The sequence below is a fragment of the Agelaius tricolor genome, unplaced genomic scaffold, assembly GCF_023055355.1.
Source record: "Agelaius tricolor isolate 1412-34295 unplaced genomic scaffold, bAgeTri1.0.p SCAF_3, whole genome shotgun sequence".
Taxonomy (NCBI): domain Eukaryota; kingdom Metazoa; phylum Chordata; class Aves; order Passeriformes; family Icteridae; genus Agelaius; species Agelaius tricolor.
In genome coordinates, this window is record NW_027269263.1 from 7,699,415 (window position 1) to 7,717,641 (window position 18,227).

Below are 18,227 nucleotides of genomic sequence, written 5' to 3' on the forward strand. Positions count from 1 at the left end.
AATGTCTTGAACAGAAAAGAGCTGTTCCCATATAGTACAACATTAACTTCAGTAACTGGACTGGTATTGTAGTTACTGCAGGTTATTACATCTAATATTCAGGTTTTTTAAATTTATGGTTGACTTTATGGTTCCAGCAGGAGTGCTGATGTGATTCCTGTTGAGGACTGATGTGCTTGCATGGTTTAAATGTGTCTGCTGCAACCATTTTTGGCTCCGGCTTAGAACTATCATAGGGATCTGCCCTCTTTCTAATTCCTTACTCCAGGGAGGCAGACAAACACACAAATCTGCTGCTTTCAGACCTGAATCATGGAACCACAGTGGTTTGTTTTGGAAGGGACCTGGAAGGTCATGTTGGGCATCAACCCCCCCACCATGGGCAGGGACACCTCTCACTGGAGGACCCAGGGCACCATCCAACCCTGCCTTGAACACTTCCAGGCATGGAGCATCCACAAATTCTCTGGACAACCTGCTCCAGTGTCTCACCACCCTCTGATTAAAGAAATCCATTTGGTCTGCAAATAACAGTGCTGTTGGTTAGGCCATGAATTGACACCTGCTTGGTCCCACTTTGTTATTCACATTGAGGGGCTGATTTTAAGGAGAAAGCTTGGAATTCACTCCATTTATTGGGTAGCAGGCTAGAGTATGTTGTATCTTACATTATTCAAGTTAACACTGTATATTAGTGGTGGAACAAATCCCTGTACCAATTCCTGGTGCACCCTCTCCTCTGTCTCCTTGGTAAATTGGCAGCTTCTTCAAATTCCCTACCCATGACAGGTAAATTATTGTTAATCCCTGGTTTGAGTCATGGGTACAGTCTGCTCTCTGAGTCAGATCCATTTTCAACCCAGATTCACATCAGGGATTGAGTGTCTTAGAGCAGTGTTTATATTAGAAGCTCCATATATCCCTTGTAGATCCAAACTGCAATTTTTCTTGCATGTAGGAGACAGTTCCTATGCATCATGAGACATCACAGGAGCTGGGATTAGGATGGGCAGGGATGACTGTTCCCTTCTTGGGCAAGAGATCCCAATCCCTCACCTGGAACAGGGAGCTGTATTTTACACTGCATCCCTTACTCCAGATCCATCTACATGGAGAGATTGCAGAAGGCTGGAGATTTGGGAGAGAGAGAGAGAGAGAGAGGGAAAACTAATAGCTGGAGCAACACACTCTCACCTTGAACACAGTGTTTAGGAAAAGAATGTGGGAATGTAAGAGATAACTTAAAGAGATGCTGGTAGGAGGTGTTCCAGTAACAGAGTTCTGATATTAGTGTGTCATGTCTCTGTGGATAGGAAGGATCCCACCTGAGAAACTTATGTTACAAATTAGTGACTTCCATTTATTGGTCCATTCCTGTTAAGTCACTTGCAAAATCGTGCATCAAAACCAGGGAATTTAGTTTTGAACTCTTGTAGGTGAAGCTTATGCCCTAAGGCAGTTATTATCAGAACTTTGATATGTGTTACTGTTTTGCAAGCGTGCTTGATTTCAAGAGTCAAGCACAGCTTTCTTCTGAAGGTTTATTATTTGAAGACAAGTGCAAGTGAGAGAGGTTACAAAAATCAGTTTCTTTTATGTTATTAATCTCAAATGAGTGATTTTTTTGCCTTTTTTTTTTTTTTATAATACTTGCTATATTTTAATGTGCCTTAGAACAAAATAGGGTGTCATTACCATTCTTGTTGCTGAATGTTTGGCTTGGCATTTGATGCAAGGCCTCAATTGCAGGCTGACGTGCCAACAGCTGAAGCTGAAAACAAGACTGCGGTGGGCAAACTCAAGATTTAATTTCAGAAAGAGTGTTTATATTTTCCCTGGGGCCCCATTAATGGGAGTCCAAACCCTAAACGTTACCACCAACACATTTTAACAGACCAGTTTCCCAGTTTTTAAAGTGTGGTGTCACCTTGAGTATTTTTCTTTCAACTTTTCCCCTTTCTTCTGACGTTTAAAGAAAAGCAATGAAGTTGTATCATTTTGGGCTGAATTCAGTGTTGTGTTTGGGGAACATAAATTTCTGCGTAAAGCAACAAGTATTCAAAAATATCTAGTCCTATCTTCTGTTTGTGCATCAGCTATTTTAATAACTCAGCTGCTGCAAGGTACCAGTGCAAAACTTTGTGTTACTGCAGAGCTCAGCCCCATCCCGTGTGTCCTAGGGGTCCCCACGGTGATGTCCTGAATCCACCTGATGTCAGGGCATCTGTGCCATGCCCAGGCTGAACTTGTGACCAACAGGTCAGTGCCAAGAGGGATCCAGTGATGGGGTCACTGAGAGTTCCTCAGCTCAGTTTCCTGCTCCTTCAGCTGGGCCTGTTTTGTGGCTTTAATAGGATTAAAGAAATATTTACATTGATGTTTTAGGAGCATTTTCACGCTGCTCCTTTACCCAGCTCAAAGAGCAGTATAAATCCAAAGGATTAAGCCTGGGATTTATGGGAAGTTGTAGTGTAAGATGAGTTTGGTGCACCTGGCTCTCCTTTTCTCCTCTGTGGATAAGGGTCCTGGAGCAGTGTGATGTATCTGCAGGGGATACAGAAGTGAGCCTGGCATTTCTTCCTCAACTTTTAGGTCTTTATAAGCTTTGAAATTATTGTTTCCAAATATTAAAAGGAAATTATAGTCTCCTGTGGAGGAATGTAGTATTTCTATTGATTGATATTAAAAGGAAATTGTAGTCTCCTGTGGAGGAATGCAGTATTTCTAATGATTGATCCGATCAGGCATTTTTCTTCAGAGGACATTTTGGCATTTTTCTGCCATTTTTCAATAGCAAAACATAATGCATTCAAGTAAATGTTTATTTTCCTGGAAATTATAGTGCTCTGGTTTTAACAAATGGAAAGGGGGAAAAAATACAATTCTATGTACAATTCTATGCCACTTAGTTTCATTTAAATACAAAGAAAATTGTTAAATAACCAAAATTATAATTTCCAAACTCTTTGAGTGATCATTTATGCTGAAGAAAGAAATTTAGTTGAAACTACATCATAGCCTATTGTAGGGTTTTCTGCAATTACTTCAGTGTAAAGTTGCCAGAGTTTGAAATTCTTTACTTAAGTTAAAACTGTTTCATATATCCTTTTGTGCCACAGTGTATTAATCTACAAAGGCTGAGATTATGCCTGTATTCTTTAGTCAGGCGAGATTCCAGCTGAAACTGAAATCAAGTGGTGTTATTACTGAGAAAATATTGTGCTATCAAAGCCAAAAAGGGAAAAAAATAACAGGATGAATTATAATGTTCAACAATGAGATGACTGGACGCTCCACTATTTCAAAGCTACTCTTGTGATTGAGATGTATTGTGTTTTTAATCCAATGTGTATCATCTTAATTACTGTAAGAGTAACTTTGGATTTGCTCTGCAAACACGTAATTATTCAGCTGGCTCTGTGGATACAGAGTATTCACAGGAATAAAGACTTGCAGTGTGCACTGTGCTAATGTCACCCAGATCTATCTGTCAGTGGAGAGTGGTGTGGTTTTCTCATCATCAGGTGTTTGGGCACCACCTGAGGTCCAGGGAAAGGCAAGACCTGACATCCAGGATCCCTCTGTTCTGCAGGTACTTGATAAGAAGGCAGAGGAGGCTCCCAAATGCCTCTGTTGTCCATTAGGAAGGCTTTGTGTGACAGGAGAAAGCGAGGCATCCTTGCACACCTCTGGCCCCCGGCAAGTGAGGCTCTCCTGTGTTACTCCTGATCCATCCCTCAGTGTCAGAGTTTCATGGTGTACTTCTGGAAATGTGAGAATTGTAACCAGATCATCTGTTTGAAGATCGGTTGTTCTGTGTTCTGTATGACTTTCTCAAAATAGGTTTTGCTATTGAGTAGAGAAAAAACTTCAAAGTTCTTGATTAGGTGTGTGTGGGATTGACCATTTTTAGTGCAACTTGTGACTCTTGTCCAGGGGCATTTTCAAGAGACATTTTGATTAACCAAGAGTAGGTAATTTAAAGAAAAAAAAAAAAAAAGAACAAGAACAAAAAAACCCAGAAAAATCTAGGCATCCATGTGTGCAAATGAACATGAATACCCTTATCTTGCCATCCTAGTGAGAAAGTTAGGTCAGCTGAATTTTGAAGCTTAAACATTTAATATTCTATTAGACTGAGTAAGTGAATGTTTTGAGGAGAAGGAGGAGGACTTTGGGGACGTTTTTGTCATTCCTATGAAAATAAAACCTTAATTATTTGCTGTCTTTGTCTTTCAAATTCAGCCATATGCTGGTAACCATATTTGTTTTTCACTGCCATTTCTTGATTCAGAATTTATGAGAATGTATAACTAGGTATTTTTGTAACATAACAGCAATTATAAATTTGATCTTTAAGTTGGTGTAATTTTCTTACATTGCTTTGTACTAGATGGAAAGTTTAATCATTTCAATATGATCACTTGGATTAATTAAAGCTAAGAATATCATCTGCAGTTTTATTTTCTTAGTCATAGGTCAACTTCTTGGCTTTTTCCAAGTCCCTGCTGTACCATTCTTTTAGCACCAAGGGGATCCTAAAGAGTCATGAAAGTTAATGATGGTCGTGCTCAGCAAAGGCTTTTTGGCATGCACCTGCAAGGCTGTCACACTGCAAAAAGAGAAGAGGCAATTGTTCCACTCTGATTGATTTTATTATGAGTTCCCAGTGCAGAGATCAGAAGTTGGATCACTGTCTCTTCCATCGCTAGATTTTTGTGATACCATTTTAATTACACTGGAATTCAATTATCAATTGATGAATTGAGGCCCAAAGAGACAAAGACAGAAGACAGAAGCCCCCTTTCTCCATTGTTTCCATGACATGCAGGGGCAGTTTTGTGGTCTCTGTGTTTGTGTTGCAAAGATCCAGAAATCACAGTCATTTTAACGAGGTGCTCTGTAGAATTTCTCTGTCCTTGTGTCAGGATAGGATAAGCCCAGAGTTCTTGCAGAACCACCACAAAGTCACATTACTTGGCAGATTGTCTTGGCTGTAGAGTTTTGAGGGCAAATTATTTTTTTCTCTTGTTCACTGCACAAGTAAAATGAGTAGACTTTGTGTATAAGGATGGTTTATTACGTTCTGAGCTGTGTTTTCCTACAGCTGAGGAATATTCGTAGTTCAGGGTTTGTTTGGGGTTTTTGTGCTGCTTCTCATTTACACCCAAGTCCTTTTATGTGGAGATACTTGAACCTCAATAGTTTTATCTGCTTACTCCTTTAGCTGGGGAATTATTTGAGACTTTTCGTAGTTGGTTATATGCAGGAAAATTCAGAGTATTTTTACCCCAAATTTTGCAGCTTCTTTGCTCTTTTTTTTTTTTTTTTTTTTTCAGGTATGTTTTTTGCTGAACTCAGATCTTTAAAAAGTAAATGGGCAAGTTGGCCTTACCATATGTGGTTTGATGAATCTTTTCTGTAATTATTTCCTGCAATCGGATTCCTACAGCAAAGCCAGTGGGATCAAAATTTGAGACTTAATTGAGTTGTCTATGAAGCTAGAGAAACGTGTAAAGAAATAAATTTTCTTACCTACAGCAATAGGAAGATTGGATAGATGAAGCAAAGGGATGTGGTTTCCTGTTTATTTTTTGCATTCAAATATTTACCTATGTGTTAGAAATTCAGCAAGATGCTTCAATGACTTATAGTTAATATGTATGTATGTTATTTTTCTGCTTTGGCTGCAGACTACTGACTCATATAATTTGGTCAAGTATATTTTTCTCTCCCTTGCCCTTTCCCTCCACCCCAGCCTGCTAAGCAACAGTTAGCAACAGTTTCTTCTTTTTGTTTGCTTTTTTTTTTTTTTTTTAACTAATGTGAAACATGGTATTGCTGATGTGAAAAACTGCTGTTCTCTTTGTGGTTGTATGTGAAAGAGGTTTTACAGCAACTTCTGTGAGCCAGAGAGAAGTTCGATAAGAGGATCCATGTTTATCCCTGAAAGAATTTTCTATCAAGGTCATTGACATAGAAATCAAGAAAGAAAGAAGGATAAATAAGAGAAATCTGCAGCTGTCTATTCCAATGAGCACTTTGTTGGTCTTTCCTGACCAATGATTAAAGTGAAAACTTAGGAGTTCTGTAGGAATGTACCAAAAGCATGCATGCTATAATAAAACAGGGCTTGAAGCCTTCTGAAAATGGACTGTTGCTTTGTATTGTGACCTACAACAATTTTGTGTTCTGGGTGTAATTTCTCAGCAAAGCCTTGCATCTGGAAAAGCAGCAGAACAGCCAGGCAGGTTCCCAAAGGAAACTGCTTTGGGCAATGCCCTCTATCCCTGCTCTTGAGGAGTCTCCACTGGCTGGCAGTTGCAGGAAGGATTTGGAGCAGCATGGAGCAGAAAACCTGCAGATTATCGTGTCCTGCTGGTTATTTCTCCCTCCTCCTTTGGAATCCTCCTGCCTGTGGTGTTGTAAGTGATGACGTGCTGAGAGCCTGGGTACTCCATCTGAGTGTGTTTTGAAACAAGGAGGTCTTGCCTTTGATGACAGTGTTGCAGCTGCAACTTTATGAGCTGTTTTGCCAGCAGCTGCCCTGAATTTTGCTGCAGTAGCTTGGCTTCAAACTCCAAACTGAGTTTTCCAGTAAAATGTTACTGTCAGTAAAAAACATTGTGTTCAATCTTCTCAATACTGAAGAAGTCCAGTAGTAAATGCGGGCTCAAAAATTTCTGTCTGAATAGTAGGACATTATTTTGTATTCCCTGAACCTGAATGTATAATTGCTTATCCTAATGCATGTATATTGCCACAGATTTAATGCTAAATTTATCACAGATTTGCTTCAGGCTGTTTTTCCCCATTTCATTTCTTCATGTGAATCCATCTTCTGTAACTTACAATGGTAATTTTAGAAAGATACCTGTATTTCATGTGATATCACCTTTGCCCATGGCTTCTAGAATGTTCTGTTTCATCCTGTCACATCTTAAAGTTTCATTAAAATGAAAACCTGGCTGTTAAATCAAGTGTTCCTCAGAACCAAGAGGTGGGATTTTTCTCCTGCTGCTTCTATTTACCAAATTCCAGCGTGTTGTTAGGGGACACTTTGCTTTAGAGGTTGTGGCAGATAGTGTCAAAATGTCACAGGAACCTTCAGATAACCATGATGCAACTGCAGTCTCCTTGATAGCTAGGCAGATTAATTACAGTCTGACTCATTATGCTATTTTTAGCTTCAGCTTTCCATAAAACAGTCTTTTCACCTCCCAGCCTAATGCAGTGATTCTCTGCCATGTGTGTTATCAACCACCTGTTACCCTTCTTAGAGGCAAAGAAGTTGTGCTCCTGCTGAGCCTTCTGTTCATGAAGAGATGTTTGGAAAGCACCCATGGCAATGGAGTAGCAGTTATACAACTGTGGATTCACAGTCATGCACATTATTAGGGTATTTTTTTTCCCAATTTGTATGCACTGCAAACACTTGTGATGCAATGATTATTTCTATTTTACATACTTATTCACAGAAAATGCAAAATACATATTCACAGTAACAAAAATACTGTTCTTATTAATGCCCGTGTTTGCTGTTTGCTTTTCAGTTAGGCTTAATTAATCCAGTTCTGTAGATACCATCTGGGTACTGTAAGGCAATTCTGCGAGCATGACTCAACATGAGCCCATCAGATAACATTTTTTTATTTGGCTGGATAACAATAGCAATTTTTATGTGTAGGAAGATTGTTGCTGCTTTTAACCAAGAGCGGTTACTGTGGATTAATTTGGAACATGTTTGCATACTGACAAATGAAACAGATCTTTGATACCAGATCTATCACCCAGCCCTGCACTCAGGGCTTTTCAGGAAGCACAGTCTGATAGTCTTCAGGCATTTTCCTGGAAAGGTGGCAATTTGGGTTTATGAAGCTCCACAGAAGCCCTGTGTAATCTCTGCCAAGTCATTTGTAGCTGTATTAAATCAGGATGTGATAGTGCCCAAGACTGATTTGGTTACTCAAAACAGTTGGAGATTAGGAGAAAACTATTAAGGACTTCTACACTCTGTGAGCATTCAGGCTCTGACAAGCCTGGATAGAAATCAGTCCGAGTCACTTATAAATCTTTTATTTACGTGCTGTTGTAAGGTTCTAGTTCTCTTTTTTCATATCAGAGCGAGTGATGTGATGAATTAGGCCACATTGTGGTTAGTCTTCTGCTCATGCCTGCCTTGTCAAGACTGAAATCCATTGTGTTTCAGAAGCTGTGTAGGCATCTGCCAGGGCCAAATATTCACTATTTGTCAGTCAGAGATTTTGAAGACACTGTTTGCATGTGTTTCTGTATGTTTGCTTTAAGAATCTTGAACCTGTGACTTAAAACCACAACAATCAGATTGCTGGACCAATCAGCATTTATAGTAGCAATTATGGTAACTCCTTTTTTTAGTGTATGGCAATAGTCTATAAATAATTATTAGAGAAGAAGAAACCCCATGTTTGTAACCTGTTAAGTAGGTAGGTCACTACAGAGATGTTTCATGTGCTAATGCACATAAATATTCATTATTATTTTTGTGGGCTTAGAAAATGCGTATTTTTCACCTTCTACAGAAGTCTGAGCAGATGCTGCAATGGTTTTTAGTTCTTTTTGCACTTGATCTAATTTCCTTGATTGAAAGCAAATTTCTTTCTTGTATTTATATGAAGAAAATTTAGTATTTTCTTACATTCCTGGGTCCAGCTGGGAGACAGTGGAGATTCTGAGAGGTTTGACAGGCTGTTTTCCCACCACCTTCAGCAAACTAGGCAAATCTGTTTTAAAGATGTGTCCAACATATGGTATTATTTTAATGATCAAATTCCAAGCATAAAATCCTTAAGGTTTAGAAGTTGCAGCATTATTTATTTAAAGGGGGGAAAAAACCGAAACATTTTCACATGGCAATATAATTTATTAAACATCACTGTTTCCTAGAGGTTGTCTTGAACACTGATGACTTTCTAATGTGTAGGAGATACTGTATAAATTACAGCCACGAAGAACCTTGTTTTTATATACTTAGTAAGTGTTATCAATAGTAGAAATTCACAGGTGGACAGACAAAAATGTCCTGTCCTGGGATTAACTCTAAAATAAGCTCTGCTGCATATATGTACCATATGGATCTGTTTTCCTTCTCATCCATTATAGAAATGAGAGGAAGTAGTTCATTGTTTCCTCATCCAACTCTCAGATTTGCAGGTTCCTCAAGGTAATAATTTTTCTTTATGATCTGTTTAATGTGCTAGGGAATTTTTTTAAAGCCTTCTGTTCAATCTGTGGGGAGAAGTTCATGTTAGTGCGCCGAGAAAGAGTTCTGAAACCATAGTTCTACTAGAAAATATTAGCATGTGGCTGAATTTCTGAATTTCTACAGAACCTTTCAGGATCGTGTCAGGCTCATTCACTGGAGTGGGTTAATTGTGGTGGGGAAAAAAAACCCAAGCAAAACCTGTCCATATATCATAAAAATTGTACAAAGCAAAGCCCTTGTCTTTGAATTTTCCTCGAAGAGGAGCATTGACCAATCAAGCAGTGAAAAGACACTGATGAGTGTTTAATTACACTGCAAGGATCTGTTGGACTTTGTTTGTTGGCCAATATCCAGTACAGTGGAATCTTAGCACTAAGGTGCAGTAGTGCTTTTCACCATCAACTGGGCCAGCAGGAGCCTGCAAAAGTTAAGGTTTTGATCATACATGAAAAGCCATTATTTTTCCAAAAATACTTTGTCTCTAAAAAATACTTAGAAAGTATCACATATTTAAAATGCAACCATTTATTCACTTAGAATTGAAGTTCAGACCATTGTTCAGAAAGACCATAACTGTAATTTATAGCTCAGACTGATGCCAAAATCAATTTAAAATAATTACCTATTGTTAGGTAATTATTGTTAGGTACAGATCTACAGGTAATTAGGAGAAACAGCAATACCTAAAGGCAAATTCAGTTGCAACATCAATGATTAACTCTAAGCAAGAAGTTGTGTTACATCTGGATTCCCTGCTCCAGGAGCAACCCAGGGTATTTTTACCTGTTGTTGTTTTCAAGCAAGTCCCTGCACACAGGAGGAAGTGCCACTGACAACATTTTTTAGTAAAATATTTATATACATGAACAAATCAAGCATCACTATAATTTCTGCCTTATACTTAAGTAATGTATAGTTCTGATCTCACTGATTTCAAAGGGAGTTAAATTTGTTTCTCTAGTCCTTAATAAGTAAGTATAGAAGTATTTAGAAAAGCAATCTGTCATCATCAGCACTTTTTACTGGTGTTCTGCCCTCCATGGACACATCTATCTAAGTGTTGATCAAACAGTGCTAAGTTAGAACTATAGAATAAAATGAAAAATTATTCCAGAGTCTTTTCAAATAAACATATGAACTGTTAGTTTAGTCTTATAATAATTTTCTTCCACAAAGATATTTAACTAAATTATAAAAAAAATCATAGTCTGAAGTATGCCTGTCATCATTCTTCAATTTCTATTTTCTTTCTTTTAGAGAAAAAAAATTTAATTAGTAAATTTATATAATACAAAACCATATAGAATAATAGCAAATGGAAATCAGTTTGTTTGCAAACAGCAAAGAGACAAAGCTTTAGTATATTTATCAGCAGTAAAAATACATAGAGAAAATAAGACTAAATTAACTGGGGTAAACTACTTTACTGATTATTAAAACAAAGCTTCAATTGTTTTACCTCTGATGTCAAAATGTCCCCTTTCTATTGAACATTCATCAGAGAGGGGACAGAAAATATATAAGAATGCTTATACTGCAAGTCTTTTGGAAAATATGAAATGAATACCAGACTGATGTCTATGAATAATTACCTGTGGCTAATAAATATTTAACTTCAAAGAAATAGCTTGGTGATGAATCCTCTTCAAGAGCCAACCAGCAGCTATTTGTAAACACTAAATAAATGAAAATCCTTATTATCAGTCCCTTAAATCCACCTTCAGAACCTATTCTCTTCACACATCCATATCTATGTTTTCACGTCTCCAAAACATTCATTTTGCATTTGAAATTTTTCCATCTTTGCATGAACAATATTTTCTTTGAGTAACAAGGATATTTTTGAGGATTTTAAGTCCCCCACTGCCCCTTCCTCCTGTATGGATGAACATAAGTGTAAATATCACTACTGGAATAGTTTATTTATTAACTTCTTTGCATTTTTCCTGGAAAAATAACAGGACTCAAAAACTTTTTGATTTTATGATCTTAGGGAAATTGCTCTGCTTCATTACAATATAATGGCATAACTTTTTATTTATTTTGTGTGTGGTCAACTACAAAAACACCAGTAATAAAAGTACAATTAAAAGCTTTCTTCTTCAACATCTTTCCTCTTTTTTTTTAATGTTTGGTCATGGTATTTGTTGAATTTCATGATAAAAAGAAAATTGCAGTTTTTACTCATGTTAGTATCACAGAGTCAGTGTAGTGAGCTGCTGCTACTGAATACATTAATCCTCTAATTTTCATTTGAAGTATAGGTAAATTTTTCAATGTGTGTTTGAATAAATTCCTACAGCTGAAAATATATTTGATATTGGGAAGTTGTGTTTTCTGAGAGATAATTTTGAAAAATACACTTTTTTAAACAGTCATATTTATACAGACAGGAAAATTGAAGAGCCATATTTAACATTAATTTTGTTATCTTCACTTTTCTGGGTGAACTTCAGGCCATAGTGAGATTAATAATAAAATATACCTTTACTGTGGTGAGATCAGGATTTCATCTCATATTTTTCAGTGTTCAACCTAAAGTTATATTTTCCATGTGCTATTTTGTTAATTACTAGAAAGGGAGAGTATTATTCTGACATACAGGAATTATTTATAGAGTTCTGACTGGGTTTCTCCTCTAGTAATTTGAAGCATTTAAAAAAGTTGGTGAGTATTTAATAGAAGAAGCTAAGTATGAAAAACAAACCTATTTGCAAGTAGGGGAAGGGATGAAGGATGTGCATGCTCAGTTGTTTGTGTAAGAAACTAATTTCTACTTTAGGCATTACACGTGTAGACCTTTTTCCTGTTTCACAGAGAATTTGAAAGGTAAGGTAAATTTAGGAAAATTTAGAGCTAAGAATGGTGGTTAACTGTGGTTTGCTTTGAGCTATGGATGGCTGAAGTGATGCAGGGGAACTTCGAGGGATGGGTTGACTTAAAGTGAAATAGAGCAGGCTGGGGTAGAAGCGTTCTCCTGGTGGTAACACAGTACCTTTTCTTTTTTTTTTTTTTTTTTTTTTCATTTCCCAAGTCCAATTCTTGCATCTGCTCAGGAGTTCTGCTGGGGTTTGTGCCTTCAGGTCATGCCTTGCATGGCCCCAAGGCACAGCATCCTGGCGGGCCTGTGGATGTGACTGAGGTGAGACCCACATCTGAGGGTGTCCCATCCAGGCACCTTTGGCCAGAAGCAGTGTGGAAATGCACTTACATCTGAAAAGTGGACTGAGGCTTTAAAGAGAGGGGAACAAACAGCACTGAGTGTGTTGGATGGTCCTGAAAGACTCTGGCCATTTTTGGTAAATGAAATGTCTGAAGGATAGTGGGAATGTGAGGAGTGGAATTCAAGAAGTGTTTTTTTCCAAATCTCATGCATCCACTTTCTCAGCAGGATCCATACTAGTGCCTAGAGAGACAACCTCTGGTTCTTAAGGAAAAAAAAATCTGTACAGAATTAAAATATACTGTTGGGTAACTTAAAATGATGAACTTCTGGAACATTAAAGCTTTGAGCAAATTAAAGCTCCATCAACTAGACAGAGTCTAAATAATTTGGGAACTTTGAACTAATAGATTTCATAGAGTGAGAGAGAAATATTGACTAGCAATGACAACAGTGACAGTATGGTATAGGAAAATGCCCTTTCTTGGCAGATCTGAACCAACTTGATGCATAGAATCAGAACAGTTGGGTAGGTTTGGTTGTGTGAATGCTCCAGCCCAAATATGTTATTTATACCAATTACATTTGCATAAAAGTCACATTTGAATTTGCCAGATGTCTGTCTATGTTTGTTTAAATCATGAGGTCATTCCATGAAAGGAGCAGAAGCTAAAAATACCGAGAGAAGACTGTTTGGAAAAGTGAGATTTAAACTATCTTATAAATTTTCCCATTTTGTGGTATGTTATGCAAGCAGGAGCACAGCAATGTGGAGGTACTCTTTGAGAAAGCTGTGTCCATGGCTAACAGTTCATTCAACAATATATTACATAACAAAGCTTCATTTGTTTCTATTTCCCAGCCAAGCCAATTTTCCCATTAACAAGCATGTTCTCCTTCTGAACAGATTCAAATGTACCATTTTCAAAGACAGCATCATTACTTCTCTTTTTGTGTTATGTGAAGATCCCAAGTCTTTCTGGGTTGTTTTGTCTTTACTGTAGCATTGAAGATTTTTATATGCTCTGCTCAAGGCGATGCATATTCATAAACTGAGCAAACAAGGGGGAACTAAATTCTCAAGTTTTATGTTATTGCATTTACATAAATGTTTAACAAGCAATAAACTTTTCTTATGCACAAATGGAAACTGCCAACTAACCACTTGAGTTCAACAAAGGCTCCTCAAATGTGTACTTAATTCATTTGAGACTTTTAAAATCTTGCTCAAGCCTGAGGAAATTCTGGTTTGTTCATGCTGCAGCCAATCACTACACACATTAAACATTTACTTTAGTACTTGGTGAAATAAATTTAATCCTATACAGTTTGAGATTGCAGGTAAATCCTATACAGTTTGAGATTGCAGGTAAAGAAATTGAACAGCAGCATATCAGAACACACATCTGGTGAGCTACTCTGGTCCCTTTAAAGCAGAATTTGCAAGGAAAGGCTGCATGAAAAGAAAATGGAGAGTTTGGTCAAAGCTCAAGAAAGAATTGTCTAGGAGTATAATGATATAACATGCAATAGAATGAAACCACCAAAATTCAGTTTCATGCTGAGCTTCTCCAATTGATATACCTGCCAGAAGCAAGAGAATCTGATGACATCATGTGAGAATTATATTAATTGGAGAAAGAGGTATCTCATGTTCTTTCTTAACGTGCAACAGATGATATTATGTGAACTGTGCTGTATCTGTCCATTCATTCCCCAAAGAAATTTGGATCACAAGCACAAAAAAAAAAAAAATCTGCAAGCTTCCCCAAGCAAAATGTTTTGGTCCAGAAGATACAAAGGAGGCAAGATACTTTTCAAATCAGAGAAAATGCACCAGCACATCAGAGTGGGGTTTTTTTGTTCCATTGCTCCACACTCTTACAGATACAGCTTCTTTAGAGATTAGTTTGCTGTTTCTTCCATTTTCTTGTCAGTAGCAGCTGTTAGTTGAATATATGAAGAACAGACTTTTTTTACATTTATTTGAACTAGATCTGCTTTAAAATCTGCTGTAAATCAGCGGGCCAGGTTCTCATCAGGCTGTGTATGGAGCCCTCATGCCTGCTTTTGCAGAGAGATGCAGAATTTTGAACAGCAGAAGTAGAAACACAGGCAGACTGGGTGGGATGGGGCTCTGAGCAGCCGATTCCAGTGGGAGGTGCCCCTGCCCATGACAGGGGGCTGGAACTGGATGATCTTTAAGGTCCTTTCCAACCCAAACCATCCTGTGATTCTATGCTTCTATTACTTAAGGAGAGTTTTATGATTGTGTGGTGTTTAGAAAATACATGTGTTTTCTGCTGGTGACTGGATTTGATACATTCATCTGTGTTGAAAGAAATTGCCGAAATATTCTAACTACCCAGTTTTGCATAAATTAGAGGAACTTGTGGAGCAGAAAAGCACAGGGTCATAAAAATGTTTCCCTTTGTGTATTAAATCACAGCGCTGCAACTTTTTCCTGAGTGCATTCTCAAAGTTATGTGGGAAGCTGTCACTATCCTTGCCTTGCATTGATGTGTTGATGTTTTTTAAAAAAGGCTATATGCTGTAAAACAAAATGGGCATTCAAGTGACTGTTAGAGCAATTAACTGGACTGCTGATTGATAAACAGATCAGTTTTTGTTGAAAGCTGTAATTAAAGCTGTGAGTCCAAAATATATGAGTCAGGATACATTTTTTGAAAAACTTTCCGTTTTCCATTGCATATGAACCTGTGCAAAATAATCTGGCAGAAGTGCTGACTTCTTCAAAATTCCATTACTTCCCTTCCCTTGAGGGGCATAATTTTTATGCCACGTTAGCCTTGTACCACTACTTTTCAGTCTCACCCTGTGTTGTCATTATATGGGTATTTAGTTGAATTTGGGCCGATTAAAGGATCGTCAGATTGAAAACATCTCTCAGTTGTGATAATATTTGTTAGATGTCTGAACTTCAACATTCAAATGGAAGGAATTTTGCAGTGCATTTTATTTATTAATTAATGTTTAAAAAATTCAAATGCTTTTCAGTAAACCATATTTTTGTCATTTATATGATAAACTCTGCCAAATCTTGCTATGGTGTTCTTATCTTTTTTGGTGGGGAAGATTGTCTATACAGCAAGGATATATTTTTATATATATATATAGTTCACATTGTTTGGCATTAGGGGATAAAATGTAGGAACAAGCAAAGTAAATAGCAAATATGTTGAAGTTTTCCTCTGGGAACTACTTTCATATGCTGCCATTTAAATTAGAAGTAGGCTTTGAAATTTTGAATGTGCAGTCATATGTAGTGATCACTTTAAACCCAAAGCAGTGTTTCTATAAAAGCAACAGCTGTAATTTCCATGGGGATTTACCTAGTATGGCAGTTAGGCTGTTTAGCATTCTCAAATAGATTGTGTAGAATTTGACAGCTTTAAAGTTACTTTTAGCCTTGTGTACATTTTATTTTGGAGAAAATCAAATACTCCACTGAAAAGTTGTTATTAAATTATGCACATTGAAATTACTTAGGTTCTTTAGTTGTTGAATTTTTGTTGTTTAATATGGTTGGTTTTTTGCTGACAAACCCTAGCATTTGCTTCCAGGTTTTCTTAAAGTTGATTGATCTTATTATTTTTTCTTTTATTTCAACAGCTTGATGAAGTTGTCCGTCAGAGAAATCTGCATAGTTTGGAACTTTTCCTTTCATGTGCACAGAAACAGTTAAATGTTTTATTAAAGGAAGAGCCAACCCCAGCAGAAAACAGAGACTGACATTTTCAGTGCTGATGATACAGTGTGATTTGTGAAGCTGCAAATCTCCATCTAGCAAATGATGAATATATTCCAATCTTTTTGGATTGTATCGTTGAGTCAAGATTGATCTGAAATTCTTGATAGAAATGTTTGTGGATCATGTTCTTCTATTTATTTATTTATTTTACTACTATTATCAGATAGCAAATATGAGAGGGAAAAAAATCCTTGGAAAGAAAATTGGTTTATTTAGGATTTGTTTTATTTAGCATTTTGCTTTCATTACATTTTCTAGTAGCCCATGTCAAAACTTTCCGTGTTATGTCTGAAATTTTAACATTTCCCTGTTATGTCTGTTTTAAATTTGGCACCATGTGTTAATGTGATTCACCATTATTTTTGATATTTTAAAAAATGGAGACAAACATTTAGTTGATTATAGGTACAAATCCATCTCTATTTCCAAAATATCTACCCAAGTCCATTGCCTCAGGTGAACCTGAGTAGCTTATTATTTCTTACTGCTTTTGAAGTAGAACAGAAGAATCAATACTGAAACATAAGAGTGTTGTCAGGCATTTTTTAAGGCATTTATAAACAAATCCAGCTCTAGGAACAGAAAAATTTAAAAACTAAACAGTACATCTGTTTAGGGTAGCATAAAACATCGCCATGACCAATGTATAGTATGTATTTTATTTCTGTTTTACAGAGCTAGTTCAATTCCAAAAGTCATTTTCTCATGAAATTACGATTAATGTGACTGACCTCAGTTTCAGGAAGAAGATGTATGTAATTATGTGGAGACTGATGCTGCACTGCCTCAGTGGAATTTCTGACAGAACAAGGAGTGCAGCCTGCTGACCTCACATGCCCTAAGTGCATCGGAGGAAGTAGAAAAATTCCCCACTGACATTACTGGACTTTGGATCACTCACAGGTCTTTCTAGTCCTGCTGACAATAGATGGAATGGAATTTCTGTGCCTACACTCTATTGATTGTAGAACTGGGGCCTTAGCTGTAAAAGAGCTCTGAATGAAATAGAGGAAAATAAATGTTCATGCTTAGGTACATAAATAAACTAAGAATGATCTCTCTTACGCTGAGCTTATGGATATTTTTGAAGTGTGGTTCTTCTTATTTGGAGGTGTTTTGGGGTTTTTTGTTAAGCTGATTTTTTTTTCATCAGCACTATTCACAAATTGCTTTCTTACAATAATAAGGAACACCAAACGGTTGCACATATATTGACAATATGAAATATGTACTGCAGAGAGTTAAGGTTTTTATTTAAGTTTTTTTCTGTTTCATTTTTGTAAGCAAACCCAAAGGTTTTGTCTTTTGTATTCACAAAGGTTCACTGAAGAATTAACCAGTGCTGGTTTTACTAGATGATGACCTTACCGTGCAAACGGATTAAAATCCAGTCTTCCATTTGATACTTGATTGACTGATCAGTTTGCATTTTTTCTGGCTGACAGGAAAATCCAGTAGTTAACGAGTTAACAAGTTGCCTACTCATTTTCTGTTCCTAAACCAGTGAAATTTTTGTCTCTGTAACTGCACCAAAGATGACATAGATGTCCCCATGGGATTTTTTTGAATGTTGAGGTACTGTAAAAGGAAATTGATTGACCAGTGCTTTCTCCCAATGTGTGTTTATTTGTGGGAATGTGGTATGAGCAGATTCCTAAATGAACTTAATGTTTTTGTTCTAGGCCTGTACAGGAAAAAGTATTCCTTTTTTACTAAACACATCCAAGGGTTCCCCTTCAAAGCCAGGGCCTGTTTATCAGCCTTTTCCTAATTAGGAGAGATTTGTATTCTGACTTGCAACACTTTGTAAAAGCACTTTTTGAAGAAGCTTATGATTGGAGTCAGTAAGATTTCACTGGCAACTGTGGTGCATCTTTCCCATTAGATCATGTGTTATTTAATTTCAGCTCTTGAATGTGTTATTTAATTTCAGCTCTTGAATATTGTGATGGTCACACAGAACTGTACGTATTTTTTCCTTACCTCTGACAGTTTTAGTCCTTTTATCTTCCTCTCTATCCTGCAAGCAAAGTTACAGACTAGACCAC

General features: G+C 37.0%; 1 protein-coding gene across 2 annotated transcripts in view; it reads left to right on the top strand.

The window, feature by feature from the left end:
- Positions 1-17,243, top strand: part of CCDC91 (coiled-coil domain containing 91) — a 114,634-nt gene extending 97,391 nt beyond the window's left edge. For both annotated transcript variants that reach the window (XM_071422342.1, XM_071422343.1), the window contains exon 13: positions 16,041-17,243. In XM_071422342.1, coding sequence (XP_071278443.1) covers positions 16,041-16,160 — 120 coding nt within the window. In that variant the 3' untranslated portion in view covers positions 16,161-17,243. The remainder of the gene's footprint in view (positions 1-16,040) is intronic.
- Positions 17,244-18,227: the final 984 nt, after the last annotated feature.